Below are 18,252 nucleotides of genomic sequence, written 5' to 3' on the forward strand. Positions count from 1 at the left end.
ATGTACCACATCTTTACCCACTCATCTATTGATGGGCACTTTGACTGCTTCCATGTCTTTGCTATTGTAAATAATGCTGCAATGCACAGAGGGATGCATTTACCTTTTCAAAATATTGTTTCGGATGTCCTTGGATATATACCCAGAAGTAAATAATTCTATTTTTTTTTTTTTGAGGAACTTCCATACTGTTTTCCATAATGTCTGCACCAATTTGCTATTCCACCAACAGTGCACAAGGGTTCTCTTTTCTCCATTTCCTCACCAACACTTGTTTGTTGATTTATTTCTACTGGACTCTTATAGTCCTTAAGTTATTAATCATATTACATCTGATACTATTAAGTACTCTTGTCATACTCACTATACTTCATGAGACCCTGTCTTAGTTCTTCTGCTAATAGCTCACTATTTCTCCTCCAATTCCTCCCATAGTTCTTCTTCATCTATTCATCTACTGAATGTTCTATCTTCCAGTCCACTTCTCCTTTTACTTTATATACTTTCTTTAGAAAGGCTCTTGTTGGTTGCTTTAAATACCAACTATATAATGATGCTGATTCTGATGGGAATAATAGCTAACATTATTGAATGGCATTGTGTAAAAGTACAAATATAATGTTTATTTATTGTCTATCTCTCCAGCCACAAATTCTCTATCTACCTGAAACATAAATCAAAAATCTAAATATGCCCACCTACATATCACATATTCATCTCATGCATGAACAAAATTGACCTCAACTTCTCTATCTCCTTTAACATGTCCTCCACCCATAATCCCTCAGTTGTAAGTATCACCATCTACTCAGTCACTAAAACCCAAGGTTGGAATATCATCCCTAGTCCTTTGCTCTGATGATAAAATCAATCATTAAGTCTTATCTTTATAACACTAAAATATTACTGAACTTTCTCCCAACCATTCTACCCTACCTAAAATCTCTCAACAGGTCTATCACTACAGCTTCCTGTAATCTATCTCCTCAAATCCATTGACCTATTGTAGACACAGTGATTTATATCATTCTAAATGTGAATCCAACCATATCATCCCCCTACTTTAACCTACTGCCTGTAACAAGGACATGAGAAACATTCTAATTCCTTAGTAGCCAAATAATATTAGCTAACATATGGCAAATTCATAAATTATCTCATTCATTCCTCATATTATAATATTCATATTCTAATATCCTTATTATAATATTCCTAATTTATTCAAAAGGAAACTGAGCTTCCACAGATTAAGAAACACAGCCAAGGTCACACAACTGTAAGTGGCTCCAGAGAACACTCATCATTAACCTCTATTCTATAATGCCACAGTAATAAAGTGACTTTTTTCTACTTCTGTCTCCTCAATTAGATTACTAGATGCTAAAGGCAAGAAATTTACTCAACATTGTATTTCCAGTATTTGGGAACATGCTTATCACAAAGCAGGTGCTCCAAAAAAATCTGTATTAAGCTTAAATGAACTGTTAAAAATGAATCCATGTTGCCCTATAGGTGGTGTGGCTCAGTTGGCTGGAGCGTTGTCTGTTGCACCAGAAGGTCTCAGGTTTGATTCCTGGTCAGAGCACATACCTAAGTTGCAGGTTCATGCCCGTTCAGGTTGCATATAGGAGGAGGCAACCGATTAATGCATTTCTCTCTCTCCCTATGTCTCTCCTCCCTCCATACCTTCCTCCCTCTCTAAAATCAGTAACAAAAAAAAGAATCCATGTTTAGGTAAACCTTATGAATACCATTTTTATTAATATTCAAAGTCAGGTCTGAATAACAAAGAATCTATACTGACCACCATCTAATTATATCTAGGGCAAAGCAAAGACTTCATAAATGACTCTATGATCATTCAGTATCCATAATTTAGGTCTTATTGGAGGAAATCTCAGAGTAACTCAAGACTAATCATTTAATATGTGAAATAATGTAAAGATTCAAAATCAAATATCAGTTTACTTCAAACTGTAAGACTCTAGTATTCTAAAAGAGAGAATCATAATAGCCCACAACCATCTTTCTTTTAATTTCAAACTGTAAGATTCTAGTATTCTAAAAGAGAGAATCAGCCCTAACCGGTTTGGTTCAGTGGAAAGAGCGTCGGCCTGCGGACTGAAGGGTCCCAGGTTCGATTCCGGTCAAGGGCATGTACCTTGGTTGCGGGCACATCCCCAGTAGGGGGTGTGCAGGAGGCAGCTGATCGATGTTTCTCTCTCATCGATGTTTCTAACTCTCTATCCCTCTTCCTTGCTCTCTGTAAAAAATCAATAAAATATACTTTAAAAAATAAAAAAGAAAAAATAAAAGAGAGAATCATAATAGCCCACAACCATCTTTCTTTTAATGCAGGTCACAAGGTAAGTTAAAGCAAATATTCAAAATTCTGTATTATTTCCAAATACCAGCAATAATCTAGAAAATGTTATTAACAAATATTGTACTCACTATAGCAACAATTTTATTTTTATAGTATAATACCTAGAATAAACCAATCAAAAATGTACATCTATGAAAACAATAAAATTATACAATAAGACCTAAGCTACCCTGTTTAATATTGTAACCACTAATCTCATATGACTATTTAAGTTTAAATTAATTAAAATTTTTTAAAAAATTTAAATTCATCACTTGCACAACCACACTTCAAATGTTCAAAGCTAAATGTGACTGCTGGTTAGGTTACCATACTGGACAGTACAATACACAACATTTCTATCATCACAGAAAGTTCTAGTGTACAAAACTAGAGATGATAGAGTAACTAACCTCAAATTTATTTTTTTTTACTTTTAATCACTTCTATGTGGTTTGAATTTTTCTCAAATAAATATTTGTTTTTATAATTTTTAAGCTAACAAATTTAGCAATAATCACTAAAGAAGATATATAAATATTTAAAAACCTAACCATTTTGTTTAATGTACTTAGCACCTATGTGTTAATCCTACATAATAAAAGGCTAATATGCAAATGGTCATCACGCCCTCACGCGTAACAACCTATCAGCAGGAGGCTGCGTGCGCAGCAAGCATGCGCGGGTAGGCGGGGCTGCATGCATGACCGGTCACCAGGAGATGCATGGAGTACCTCTCGGTCCCTTCCCCCGACCCGAGGCAGGTGGTGGTGGGGCAGGGCTCAGGGCTCACGCTGCGCAGTGGGACTCAAGGCTTGTGTGGCACAGAGGGGAACCAGAGCCATGCTGCGATTGAACTGGCCTCTTGGTCCCTCCCCCCTGGCCCGCAGGCCCTGGGAACCAGAGCCATGCTATTTAAAAACCTAACCATTTTGTTTAATGTACTTAGCACCTATGTGTTAATCCTACATAATAAAAGGCTAATATGCAAATGGTCATCATGCCCTCACGCGTAACAACTGATCAGCAGGAGGCTGCGTGCGCGGGTAGGCGGGGCTGCATGCATGACCAGTCACCAGGAGATGCATGGAGTACCTCCCAGTCCCTACCCCCTCCCCCGGTTCCCATGGGCAGCAGCAGCACCTCCCTCCCAGCACCCACAGGCAGCGGCACCTCGCTCCCGCCTCCCAAGGGCATGGAGCGGCTCCCTTCCGTCTCTCTCCCACAGAAGTGGCATGGCTCCCGCCGCCCCCGTGGGCATGCAGTGGCTTCCACCGGCTCCCGCGGAAGTGGCAGGCAGCTTACTGCATGCGATTTCATGAGCTGGGCCACTAGTGAAATATATAAAAGAATACCTAAAATCATGGAGAAATATATATATACACATTTTAAAAACTCATGATAAAAATCTCCACTTTTCTAAATTAATCTACAAATGCAGTACAATTCTAAACAAAATTATAGAAAGAATTTTTGTAGAATTTGACAAGCTCATTCCAAAATTTATGTACAAAAAAAATGAAAAATAACTAAGAAAACTATTGAAAGTGTAAGAACTTGCCCTATCAAACTTTAAGAATTATTGTAAAGCTTTAGTTATAAAATAACAGATAAGACATGGAGCTAAAAGTGAGGAAACTGCATACCATCTCACCATCACAACTTACAATTCCTAAAATAAATTAGAGGGTTATTCTCTTGAGAAACCAAACAAAAGGATCTCTGAACTAAGGAACAACAGGCAAAACAGTAGAAGTAGGGAGGGACAGATGAAACTGCCAATTTAATTATGGTACCTGTAGCCCCCTTTTCCTGGCCAGCTCTAATGCTAAAACAGCCAGGCTTTATTCTTCAGAATACCTTCTGAAAGAAAACTGGAAGACTTTTCTATAAAGAAATTAAAGACTTAGGGAATAAACTTTCAGACACTAATATCAGGGGTCAAAACACACACACACACACACACACACAGAGACAATGGGCTTTTAGTGTAACCAAGCCACAATCAATTCCCATTAGTAAACAAGCCCAACCCATTCATATCAACCTTCCAATGAGATATTGAGAGGTATGGGATGGGTGAATGTGTGTTTGAAAAAAAAACAAACCACTTTTAATTCATGCATGAATGTTCTTTGGCACTGTAACAAATTCAACCATATCTTAGGAGGTTAACAAATAGTCATTATCTCACAGTATCTGATGGTCAAGAATTCAGGAGTGCCTTAACTGAGTTTTCTGGCTCACAGTCTCTCATGAGGTTGCTGCAATCATTTTAGGGCTCAACAGAGGATTGAGAATGCACTTCTAAGTTCACTTTCATGGTTATTGGCAAGTCTTGGTTCCTCACTGGCTGCAGGCCAGAGGCCTGATATCTCCAGCCTCGGGCCTCTCTATAGGGAGCCTGAATGTCCTCAAGACATGGCAGTTAGCTTCTCCCAGAACGAGTGACCCAAAAGAAGGCGATAAAGAGACAGAGAAAGAGTGAACGAGTATATGAACAAGTGAAAGAGCACCCACAACGGAAGACAGTCTTTCACAACCTAACCTCTAAAGCAGCATACCATCACTTCTGCCATTTGTCACTGGTTATATACTAGTAGATCAGCCTTGGTGTAATGTGGGAGGGGACTACTCAGAGAACACCAGGAGGGGGTCATTGGGAGCTATCTTGAAGGTTGGCTATCACAGTCTGTCCTCTGGCCCCCAAAGACCCCTGCCTCCATTTCTCACATCCATGTGTACTGCCCACCCTCATCATACAAGGTATGAACAGTAGCAAGCCTATGGCAAAAATAATGGCATGTCACCTCCAAGATTCGGTTATAAAAATGACTGCAGCTTCCATCTAGGAAAAATTACTCTTTCACTCTCTCAAATGGCTGGCAATGCAGCAAACAGCTGTCATGGTTTTAGGACACAGAGGAGCCACGAGGTAAAAAACTGAGAACCTCAGTCCAAGAATTCTTGAGAAACTGAAGCCAGCCAACAAACAATATGAGTGAGCTGGGAATCAAATCTATCAACCATAGTTGAGCCTTGAAATGATCGCCACCCTGGCCAACAGACTGCTGCAACTTAATTAGGGACCCTAAAGCAGAACCACTCAGCTATGCCACACTCAACTTTCTGATCAACAGGAACTGTGCGAGATACTAAATGTTTGTTGTTTTCAGCAGCCAAGTTTTGGGGTAATGTGTTACTCAGCAATAGATAATTATTATTACACAGTAAGTGATAACTTTATTAAGGCATTTTTAAAATTTATAAAAGCAATTCAGGATTGTTATAAAAATCTTAAATATTACAAAACTAGAGGCCCAGTGCACAAAATTCATGCACTTGGCGAGGGGTCCCTCAGCCTGGCCTGCACCCTCTCGCAGTCCGGTAGCCCTGGGGGGATGTCTGAATGATGGCTTAGTGGGCCTAAGCCAGTGATGGCGAACCTAGGACACGCTTGTCAGAGGTGACACACGAACTCATTTTTTGGGTTGATTTTTCTTTGTTAAATGGCGTTTAAATATATAAAATAAATATCAAAAATATAAGTCTTTGTTTTACTATGGTTGCAAAGATCAAAAAATTTCTATATGTGACACGGCACCAGAGTTAAGTTAGGGTTTTTCAAAATGCTGACACGCCGAGCTCAAAAGGTTTGCCATCACTGGTCTAACAGCACAAACATTTCAGTTTAGAGCACAATGACAGAGAACCCTGGAAGGGAGGTCACCTGAGGAAAAGATGATGACAGACTTGCTGATTTCGAGGAACAGAGAAAGGGGATGAAGAAGAAAGGCAGGTGATAGATTTAAAGAGTGGCTTGAAAATTTGAACCCATATAGAAAATGGTGCAAATGAACAGAGGATGCAAGTAACTATAAGGAAAACAAATATATATATGTAATCACAGTCCACAATTTCGTTCACAGTGATTAATGACTTATTTTAATGTAATAAATAATACTAGTGAACCAGTGCATGGATTCGTGCACATTGAAAGGAAATTATTTAGAAGGTGTCCGGCGGGGCGGAATTGGGCGAGATGGGCAGGACACACCCTGGAGCCAACCTCCCACGGCCCCTCCCTAGCATCTGTGTAGTGAGTGGGGTCCCTCAGCCTGGCCTGCAGGGATCGGGCCGAAACTGGCTCTCCAACATCCCCCGAGGAGTCCCAAAGTGTGAGAGGGCACTCTGCAAAGTTGCTGTCATACAGGGTATGAACGCAAATGCAAGTGTGCAGTAAACCAGATTCAGGGCCAACAGTGCCCCAGCAACAACATAGCCCACAAAGGTGGAATCATGCAGCCTTGCGAGGAATCAGGCTCCCTCCTCTCTGGTTTTGGGGTGCGTCACCCGAGAGCTGCCGCTGCCAAGTCACTGCAGCTCAGCAGGTCCTGTGTTGAGCGTCTGCTCCCTAGTGGTCAGTGTGCGTCATAGCAACTGGTCGGATGGTCGGACACTTAGCATATTAGACTTTTATAAATATAGATAGGAAAGATGAAGAAGGGGAAGATGAAGAAGTGGTGGTAGGTGAAAGAGCTAAATCTTTAGGTATCAAAATAGGCAGTCAATATGTAAAACCTAAAACTGACAAGCCAAGAAAAAGCTACATAGAGTACTCAGACTGCCCCTACGTTTAAGAATGTGAGGTAGATGGCAGACATGGAAAATTAACCTTCAATTCACCTAATCTCACAGCAAACATTCAGGAATGATCAGGGGTTTTTACCAGTTACTAGAACCTGGTCAGTAAGAAGGTAAGTAATCGGAAACTCAAAAACCATCAAGAGAATATAAAAATCCCTGTAAGAATGACAAAAGCAAAGTTCTCAGAAGGTCAGGGGGAATTATCTCTACCATTACCCAGTTTAGGTGATCTCATCCCATTAGGGACTTGAAGACCAAGTGTGTCCTTCCACACGAAGTGCTATTGTGTCCTCTCATCTGGAAGTCATCTTAATGGAATCATGTTATTGTATCCTTTCCTTACACTAAAGGAACTCTATCCTTTGCCTCTCCAATCAATAATCTTTATGAAAATCACACCATAGCAATATGTCTAAGTATATTACTTAGAAACAGATGGATACCAGGAAAAAATAGCTAATAGAAATTTAAAATGGTTTCTTCTGGAAAAACAGCACTTATGGGGAATGGGGTAAATGCAAGAGCAGAGGTAGAAGATGCAGCAAAGGACCAACATTTTTCCTTCAAAAACCTTTAGTATTAGTTTACTTTCTAACTAGTACTAGTGTTATATTAATCAGTTTCTATCGGAAATGCCAAATACATTAAAAAAAACAGAATCAAAATAATAAATATTTTATCAGAAGAAATTCGATAGTTAACTCATTCTCATAGTGTAAGATATTAATAAGCATATATTTAATTCACTTTTTATAGTACCTAGCAACCATTCCTGGATAATTCACAGACTTCAAATGCAAAACAGTTATCTAAACATGGTCTGGAATGTAAGCTAAACATGGTTTATTGAAATAATAGGAAATATTTTCAAGCATATTTTGGAAGAAATTTAAGGAAAGCATTTACCTTTTATGAATAGGATGCAAAAGCTTGCTTTTTAAACTCCAAGTAATAAATGTAAAAATCATTGTTAAAAGTTAAAAATCTCCCCTCCCCCCACAAAAATAGAACTTCAGTTGGTCATTTCAGGATCAGCAGCTAATAAAACAAAGAAACTATTTAAGTGCCCAGTAGTGTTAGCCCACAGCTGCCAGATCATAATCATTCTGATCACATTTGCATGAACTTTTAAAAACAAACATCCAAAACCATAGTGTAGAGTGAAAATAAATTACCTAAGACTAAACATAGTATTAGCCCATAAACACAAACATATATTACTAGGTTACATAAGCTAAGATATGCCTAGAGGCATATCTTATCAAAATAGTAACACTAGTTACACATCATATTTCAAATTTTGTACTTTCTCTTTGTATTTTTATATGGTACTTGATTTTTAAGGTTTAATATTCAAAATATATAAAGAACTCATAAAAGTCAACACCAAACAACCCAATTAAAATGGATAGAGGACCTGAACAGACATGTCTCCCAAGAAGACATACAAACGGCCAACAGATATATTTCTCACATCGATGTTTCTCTCTCTGTGTTTCTCCCCTCCCTTACATTCTCTAAAATCAATGGGAAAATATTCTCGGGTGAGGGTCAACTACATTAGCTATTAGGGAAATGCAAATCAAAACTACAATGAGATACCAATTCACACCGGTTAGAATAGCTATTATCAAGCAGGCAAGTAATAACAAGTGTTGCAAAGGTTGTGGAGAAAAGGGAACCCTCATTCACTGCTGGTGGGAATGTAAACTGGTGCAGCCACTATGGGAAACAGTCTGGTGGTTCCTCAAAAAATTAATAGAGTTACCTTATGACCCAGCAATCCCTCTTCTGAATATCTACCTGAAAAACACAAAACCATGGCCCTGGCCAGGTGGCTTAGTTGGTTGGAGTGTCGTTCTGTTCACCAAAAGATTGCGGGTTTAATCCCCCGTCGGGGTGCGTATGGGAGGCAACCAATCGGTGTTTTTTCTCTCTTCCTTCCTCTCTCTCTAAAAATCAATAAAAACATATCCCTCAGGTGAAGTTTAAAAAAACAACAACCAAAAACTCAAAAACACGTATTCACAAAGATATATTCACCCCTAAGTTAGTTGCAGCATTACTCATGGAGGCCAAGACATGGAGATAACCAAAGTACCCTTCAATAGAGGGTTGGATAAAGAAAATGTGGTATAGCGTCAGCTGGTTCGGCTCAGTAAATAGAGCGACGGCCCGCAAACTGAAGGGTCCTGGGTTCGATTCTGGTCAAAAGGGCACGTACCTCAGTTGCAGGCTTGATCCCCAGCCCTGCTCATGTGGGAGGCAACCAATGGATGTGTCTTTCTCACATCGATGTTTCTCTCTCTGTGTCTCTCCCCTCCCTTACATTCTCTAAAATCAATGGGAAAATATTCTCAGGTGAGGATTAACAACAACAACAAAAAATGTGACAATGGAATATTACTCGGCCATAAGAAAAGACGAAATACTGCCACTTGCAACAACATGGATGGACCTTGAGAATATTATGCTAAGTGAAATCAGTCAGAAAAACTAAGAACCATATGATTTCACTCATATATGGGATATAAAACTGAAACTCTGGACACAGACAGCAGTGTGGTGGTTACCAGAGGGCTGGGGAGGTGGGAGGTGGGGAGGTGAGAGGTGGAAAGGGCCTAATATATGGTGATAAAAGATGGTTTGACTTTGGGTGGTGGACACATAATGCAATATACAGATCTTGAAACATAGAAATGTACACTTGAAACTTATATGATCCTATTAACCAAGGTCACCTGAATAAATTTAATAAATCCTATACAATAAAAGCCTAATATGCTAAGTGTTTGATCATCTGGTCGTCCATTCAACCAATCAAAGCGTAATATGCTAATGATATGCTAAGGTAACCAAGGTCACCTGAATAAATTTAATAAAACCTATACAATAAAAGCCTAATATGCTAAGTGTTCGATCATCTGGTCGTCCATTCAACCAATCAAAGCATAATATGTTAATGATATGCTAAGGCCAATCAACCGCTCGCTATGACATGCACTCACCACCAGGGCGCAGACAGTCGACCAGTCGCTATGACGTGCACTGACAACCAGGGGGCAGATGCTCCGACGGGTAGGTTAGCTTGCTGCTGGGGTCTGGCTGATCAGGACTGAGCAAGACTGGCCGGACACACCCTGGAGCCCTCCCACGGTCCCTCCCTGGCTGGCCAACCTCCCGTGTTCCTCCCCGGCCCCGATTGTGCACCAGTGGGGTCCCTCAGCCTGACCTGCGCCGCCCTCTTGCCCTAGACCCCTCGGGGGATGTCAGAGACCTGGTTTCAGCCCTATCCCACAGGCCAGACCGAGAGACCCCACTGGTGCATGAATTCGTGCACCGGGCCTCTAGTAATTTTAATAAAATAAAATAGTGACTATTAATTAGTTGACTTCCTGGAAAAAATATCTCACACTAAGCAAACTTCAAATCCATGAACTCAAGTTCAATTGATTTTTTATTTATTTATAAAGCTTTGAGTTAAAACTGACATACAATATACTGTACATATTTAAAGTTTTAATACATGTATATACTCATGAAATCATCACAAAATCAAGATAAGAAACACACCCCTAAGAGCTCTCAACTGTCCCTTTGCAATCTCTCCTTCCCACCCTCCACCACATCCTGGTCAATGCATGTGAAACCAATTACCTGTTTTATTACTGTATAGATTAAAATGAATTTCATATAGTCTCATAAATAGATTCATACACTATGTATTCTTTTTGTCTGGCTTCATTCTTTTTTTATTTTATTTTTCAATTACAGTTTACATTCAATATTATTTTGTTTTAGTTTCAGGTGTACAGAATGATGGTTAGACAATCATATTCTTTACAGAGTGATGCCCTGATATTTGAAGTATCCACCTGACACCATACATAGTGATTGCAATATTAACTATATTTCCTGTGCTATACTTTATATCTCCATGACTATTTGGTAACTACCAATTTGTACTTCTTTATCCCTTCACCTTTTCGTCCAGGCCCCCAAATCCCATCCATGCTGATAACCATCAGTCTGTTCTCAGTATCTATGAGTCAGTTTCTGTTTTGTTCATTTATTTTGTTCTTTACAGTCCACATATAAGTGAAATCATATGGCACTTGTTTTTCTCTGACTTATTTCACATAGTATAATGCTCTCCAAGTCCATCCATGCTGTCACAAATGATAATATTTCCTTCTTTTTTATGGCCAAGTAATATTCCATTGTATATATATAGCACAGCTTTTTTATTCACTCATCTATTGATGGGCGCTTGGGTTACTTCCATACCTTAGCTAATGTAAATAATGCTGCAATGAACATAGGGGTGCATATAGTCTTTCGAATTAGTGTTTTGGATTTCTTCAGATATATACCCATAAGTTGAATTGCTCTGTCATAAGGCAGTTCCATTTTTAATTTTTTGAGGAACCTTCATACTGTTTTCTATAGTGTTTGCACCAATCTACATTCCCACCAACAGTGCATGGAGGTTTCCTTTTCACCATGTTATCCCCAACACTTGTTTGTTGAATTATTGCTAATAGCCATCCTGACAAGCGCAAGGTAATATCTCACTGTGGTTTTAATTTGTATTTCTCTGATGATTAGTGATGTTGAGTATCTTCTCATATGTCTATTGGCCACCTCTATGTCCTCTTTGGAGAAGTGTCTATTCAGGTCCTTTACCCATTTCTTAATTGGATTGTTTGGGGGTTTTTGGTGTTGAGTTTTATAAGTTCTTTATAATTTTTAGATATGAACCCATCATATATATCATTGGTGAAGATGTTCTCCTATTCAGTGTGTTCTTTTAGTTGACAGTTTTCTTTGCTGTGCAAAAACTTTTTATTATGATATAGTCCCATTTTTTATTTCTTTTCCCTTGCCTGAGGAAGTATATCAGAAAAAATATTGCTAGGAAAAATACCCAAGATTTTACTGCCTATGTTTTCTTCTAGGATTTTTATGGTTTTGAGTCTTACATTTAACTCTTTAATCCAGTTTATTGAGTTTATTCTTGTGCATGGTGTAAGAAGATGGTCTAATTTCATTTTCTTATATGTACCTGTCCAATTTTTCCAACATCATTTTTTTAAATATATTTTTATTGATTTTTACAGAGAGGAAGGGAGAGGGATAGAGAGTTAGAAATATCGATGAGAAACATCAATCAGCTGCCTCTTGCACGCCCCCCACTGGGGATGTGCCCGCAGCCAAGGTACATGCCCTTGACCGGAATCGAACCCGGGACCCTTGAGTCCGCAGGCCGATGCTCTATCCACTGAGCCAAACTGGTCAGGGCCCAACATCATTTATTGAATAGACTATGTTTACCCCATTTTATGTTCTTGTCTCCTTTGTCAAATATTAATTGACCATAAGGCTTATTTATGGATTCTCTATTCTGTTTTATTAATCTACTAGCAGCCCAGTGCGCGGATTCGTGCACATTAAAAGTAAATTAATTAGAAGGTGGCCGGTGGGGCAGGACTGAGCGAGATGGGCCAGACACACCCTGAAGCCAACCTCCTGTGGTACCTCCAAGGGCGGCCACACCTGGGGCGGCACCGAGGCTCAAAGGGCATCTGCGGAGTGAGCCGGGTTCCTCCGGCAGGTGGGGTCCTTCGGCCTGGCCTGCGGGTATCAGGCCAAAACCAGCAGTCCGACATCCCCCGAGGGGTCCCGGAGTGCAAGAGGGCACTGTGCAAAGTTGCTGTCGCTCGGCAGCTCCTGCATTGACCGTCTGCCCCCTGGTGGTCAGTGTGCATCATACCTACAGGCCCGTCTCAGCCTTTTATATATATAGATATGTCTGTTTTATGCAAGTACCATGCTATTTTGATTCCTATGGCCATGTAGTATAGTTGGATTTCAGGTAGTGTGATTCCTCCAGCTTTGTTCTTTCTCAGGATTGCTGTGGTTATTTGAGGTCTTTTGTGGTTCCACATAAAATTTTGGAATACTTGTTCTAATTTTGTAAAATAGGCCATTGGTATTTTGAGAGGAATTGCATTTCATCTATAGATTGCTTTAGAAAGTATGGACATTTTAATGATGTTAATTCTTTCTATCCGTGAACACGGTATATGCTTCCACTTATTTGTATCTTTTTCAATTTCTTTCTTCAGTGTCTTATAAGTTTCTGAATATGGGTCTTTTATATCCTTGGTTAAATTTATTGCTAGGTTTTTATTATTCAAGTGTGATAGAATTCTTAGTTTCCCTTTCTGATAAGTTCATTACTGGTATATAAAAGTGCAACCAATTTCTGGATATTTATTTTGTATCCTGTTACTTTACTGAATTCATTTATCAGTTGAATAAGAGTGGACATCCTTGTCTTGTTCCTCATTTTAAAAGAAATGCTTTAGCTTTTGCCAATTGAGAATGCTGTATGTTCCTTCTATTTCCACTATGCCAAGGGTTTTTATCAAAAACGGGTGCTGGATTTTGTCAAATACTTTTTCTACATCTATTGATATGATCATGTGATTTTTATCCTCCATTTTGTTTATGTGATGTATCATGTTTACTGATTTACAGATATTGTGACAACCTTGCACTCCCAGAATAAATCACACTTGATCATGGTGTATGATCTTTTTAATGTATTGCTGGATCTGGTTTGTTAGCATTTTGTTTCGGATTTTAGAATTTGTGTTCATCAGGGATATTGACCTATCATTTTTTTTCTTTGTTGTATCTTTTTCTGGTTTTGGAATTAAGATAATGCTGACCTCGTAAAATGAGCTTAGGAGTCTTCCCTCCTTTTGAATTTTCTGGAATAGTTTGAGAAGGAGAGGAGTTAGTTCTTTGAATGTTTGGTAAAATTTGCCTGTGAAGCCATCCAGTCCCAGACTTTTCATTTGTTGGGAGTTTTTTTATTACCGCTTCAATTTCACTAGTTGTAATCTGTCTATTCAGATTCTTTTATTCTTCCTAATTCGGTTTTGGAAGACTGTATGTTTCTAGGAATTTATCCTTTTCATTCAGATTGTCCAATTTGTTGGCATATAGATGTTTGTAGTTATTTTCTTACAATCCTTTGTATTTCTGTGGTGTTAGTTTTTACTGCTCCTCTTTCATTTCTGATTTTATTTATTTGGGTCCTCACTCAATTTTTCTTGATGACTCTGGTTAAAGGTTTGCCAATTTTGTTTATCTTTTCAAAGAACCAGCTCTTAGTTTCATTGATCTTTTGAATTGTTTCTTTGGACTCTATTTCATTTATTTCTACTCTATTCTTTATTATTTCCTTCTTTCTACTCACTTTGGAATTTGTTGTTCTTTTTCTAGTTCTTTAAGTGTAAAGTTAGATTGTTTGAGATTTTTCTTGATCCTTGAGGTAGGCCTGTAATGCTATGAATTTTACTATTAAAACTGCTTTCACTATGTCCCAGAGATTTGGGGTTGTTGTGTTCTCATTTTCATGTTTCAAGGTAGCTTTTGATTTCTTCCTTGATCTCATTGTTATCCCATTCATTGTTTAGTAACATGTTATTTAGTCTCCATGTCTTCGTGTTTTTCAGTTTTTTCCTTAAGATTGATTTCTAATTTCATACCCTTTTGGTCAGAGAAGATGTTTGATGATTTCAATCTTCTTAAATTTATTAAGACTGGTTTTGTATCCTAACATGTGTCTATCCTAGAAAATGTTCAATGTGCACTTGAAAAGAATGTATATTCTGCTGTTTTGGGGTGAAATGCTCCACTAACATTAATTTTTTAAATGTTGGGAATTTTTTAAATTTTGAATATTGGAAATTAAATCATTAGATAAATCATATATACTTCTTCCTCGCAAAGAATAAAAAAATAAAGTTTAAATGAAAATAGCAATAGGGATGAACAAATGTACCAAGTTTTCCCAGGGAAAATTGTGGTCAAACACTCAATAAATAATGATAGTACAACTGCAATAAACAGATTTAAATTACCTGAGTTTTTCTCCAATTAAAGGTGTTACAGAGTAAATTCAATTCTAGAGTTTTCATCAGTTTCTCTTTAGATATGTTTCACATAGTACATATGAAAAGTTTAATACTTACTTATCAAGGAAATCCTTATCCACTACAGCAGTGATGTCGAGAAGAGGATTTCCCATTCCAAAGAGAATATTTTCACTAAAATAAACAAAATACAAGCACAAGTTAGAAATAATTCTGAAAGTAAGGTGATGTGTAAAATGCACACAAATAAAAATATCTTTACCTCATCATGGAAAATAAACCTAACATACTAGTTTATTAAACCTTTTATTTTCCTATTACATGCAGGACAACAACTTAGAGGTAGCACAAAGCCATTTAGAAAGCATGATGACTTTTAAATTAGATGAAATAAAATATAACAAGAAACCAGATCCTGTGATTTTTTTCCCTAATACTCAACAGTCAATGACTCAATCTAATTAATTTTAATGATTTTTTAAAGATCTCTTACAACAAAGTTTTATACTCAATAGACATAATAATTAACTCTCTCTAACTAGTAAAACACGCAACTACTGAAAGTTATTATAGAGCATGGAGCAAGTCCTGGAACAATCAAGGACATGGAAGTTCATGTCCCCATGTAACCCCTACCTTGCTGTGGTATTATAATTTACAATAAGAAACATATATTGCTAGGTGATTATTGCTCAATCTTTTCAGCAAACCGTATGAAATGTGATTCAGAGCTTCTTGTCTAAAGGACAAAAGAAGAAGAATGTATACATTAACTGCTGTCCTGCATTGCAAGAGAGATGCTGTCAAGCTGCAATGGTTCGAAGCCTCTGTAGAAACTATTGCAGAAGCAGTGGCTGTCTAAGGTCTAAACTTAAAGTAGCACATAAGAGGTGTCTTCATACAGTCAGTTAAGTAAAAACTACTCAATAATTTATAAAAGCAAATAATTTTAAACTACTCATGTAATGTTTTCCTCTCCATCATTGTACATAATTGACAAACTACTATATGACTTCACTGTAATATGACAAATGAACTCTATTAAAAACACTAATTCTTTAAAATGGCTAGTTTCTTAAATGCAAGCACATATAAACTAGAGTCCAGGCCAGTAAATAATATGTATTACCCTTCTTAAATGATGAAGGCACTATATAAGTAAGCATTTATTTTTTTTCTTGCTTTACTAGATGTGAACAACATGGCGTCTACTATGGCCAAAAACTATGACTGATCCATACTGGAATTACTATATTTGTTGCAAATCTTAGCAATGCCTTTTTCCTGGAATATATGCTAGCATAAAAAATTCTCAATGACTTTTTTTGTGTGTGGAGAGGAGATGTAATTTTTTAAAGTCTCATAATTCAGGGCTCCAGCCAACATAAACCTATATTGTATTACTTTTTTGGACACTTAACAAATTTTGCGCACTGACATAAATATTAGAGTAAAAGACCTGGAGAAAGAAATTGCTTATCTATTGATATATTAATATTGACTAGCCCTCTGAACAGTAGAAATGTTTAGTTATACTTATGGTGCTAGAATAAATACTATAACGAGTGTCCTTAACTCTTATACTAATCATTCTCTTTTTAAATCCAGAAACCTAAGCTTCATGTGTGATTCTTCTCTCTCATCAACAACCATCTTGCTAATAACTCCATCTTCTTGGTGGGGACATGAGATTGCCATAAAAGGTTTTGAAAAGTTCTGCATATTCCTGATTATCTAGAATGCCATGTACATGTGCCCAGGACTATGGGCACGATCAAGCCCAGAAAAAGCCCTAATCAATACCTTCTGAGCATGAGGCCCTGCACAAGCAGGAAATGCAGGCTAAGGCAGAGTTGTAAGCAGAATGAGTGTTGAAGATATGCCTCAACAAGCACAGAGTCTCTCAGCAAAGAATGGCAGACAATAACAAGTATAGGCAAAAATGTATTCTTCACACACTGCTATTGGAAACGTAAAATGCTGCAGCCGACTTGGAAAAAAATTTGTCAGTTCCTCAAAAAAGGAAGCATAATATTACCATCTGACCCAGCAATTCCAGCCCTAAGCATATATCCAGGAGAAATGAAGACATGTGACAAAACAATAGGATGGTGAAGTCCTGGGGTAGGGGGAGAAAATGGGGGGGCGGGCTAGAAGGGGGACATATATAATAGTTTCAACAATAAAGATTTTTTTAAAAAAGAAAATGGTTGCCTGGTGTGACAGGGAGTAGGATGGATTAAAAAGAGGCAGGAGAGAATTTTCTGGGGAGATGAACATGTTTTGTATGCTAACCTAGATGGTAACTACACAAAAATATTTTTCAAAATTCAGTGAACTTGGGACCCGTGATTTCACTACTACACATAAAAAATTTTAAAAAAGCCAACAGTATAATTTAAGTGAAAAGACTAGGGACATATTTGTGCTCCTTAGATTATATAAGGCCAATCTTTCCATTTGTATTCTAGATCATATGCCTTCTTGCATACTCAAGGAAATGATCTTGTCCCTCTGTCCAGCATCATCTATTTTTTTTTTCTATTGGATCACTCTTTTCAGCATACAAATATGTTGAAATTCAGCCCCTCTTAACTCCACATATATCTCCAGCTACTCTTATCCCTGCTCCCCATTACAGTAAAACACTTCTTAAAGACTGTCTATGCTCTGTTAGATAGCAAGTTCCCCTTAATTAGATAAAATTATTCATTTTAAATCCAATTTTCAGGAGCACATGTGTGGCATAAAAATGACTCACAATTACATAGGAATTTGCAGCTATAAAACATTTTTGTATGTGTTATCACCTTTAAATCTTTACAATAATTCTATTGGTTAGGTATTGCTATTATCTCCGTTTAACAGAAATAAAAAGTTCAGGAAAGTTTTATAACCTGCCAAAGGTCAGAAGACAAATAAATGATTCCTAACTTCAAAGCATGTGCTTTCTTATTCATTATACTACATTTAGACACTGAGAACTCTCTTAATACAATAAAATGACCTATGATATATAATTATATGTATGTATATTATATATACCTATGTGTGTGTATGTATATATACATATACATATATCTCTTATGGTCCTATTTCAAATAACATTTCAACAACCAAAATCTACTATAACAAAATGATTATCTACACTAATAAAAGAGAAACATGGTAATTGGCGTACGACCGCTACCCTTTTCATTGGCTAATCAGTGAGTATATGCAAATTAACTGTCAGCCAAGATGGCGGCCGGCAGCCAGGCACTGAAGCGAGCAGGGAGGCTTGCTTGCTGC

General features: G+C 37.7%; 1 protein-coding gene across 1 annotated transcript in view; it reads right to left on the reverse strand.

Annotated features, from left to right (window-relative positions):
* The window catches only part of ADK (adenosine kinase), a 470,150-nt gene that overhangs the window by 416,119 nt on the left and 35,779 nt on the right, over positions 1 to 18,252 (reverse strand). Inside the window, exon 2 of the mRNA XM_005864654.2 lies at positions 15,061 to 15,135. Within this exon, the coding sequence (XP_005864716.1) occupies positions 15,061 to 15,135 (75 nt within the window). The remainder of the gene's footprint in view (positions 1 to 15,060; positions 15,136 to 18,252) is intronic.

The sequence above is a fragment of the Myotis brandtii genome, unplaced genomic scaffold, assembly GCF_000412655.1.
Source record: "Myotis brandtii unplaced genomic scaffold, ASM41265v1 scaffold190, whole genome shotgun sequence".
NCBI classification, from domain to species: Eukaryota; Metazoa; Chordata; class Mammalia; order Chiroptera; family Vespertilionidae; genus Myotis; species Myotis brandtii.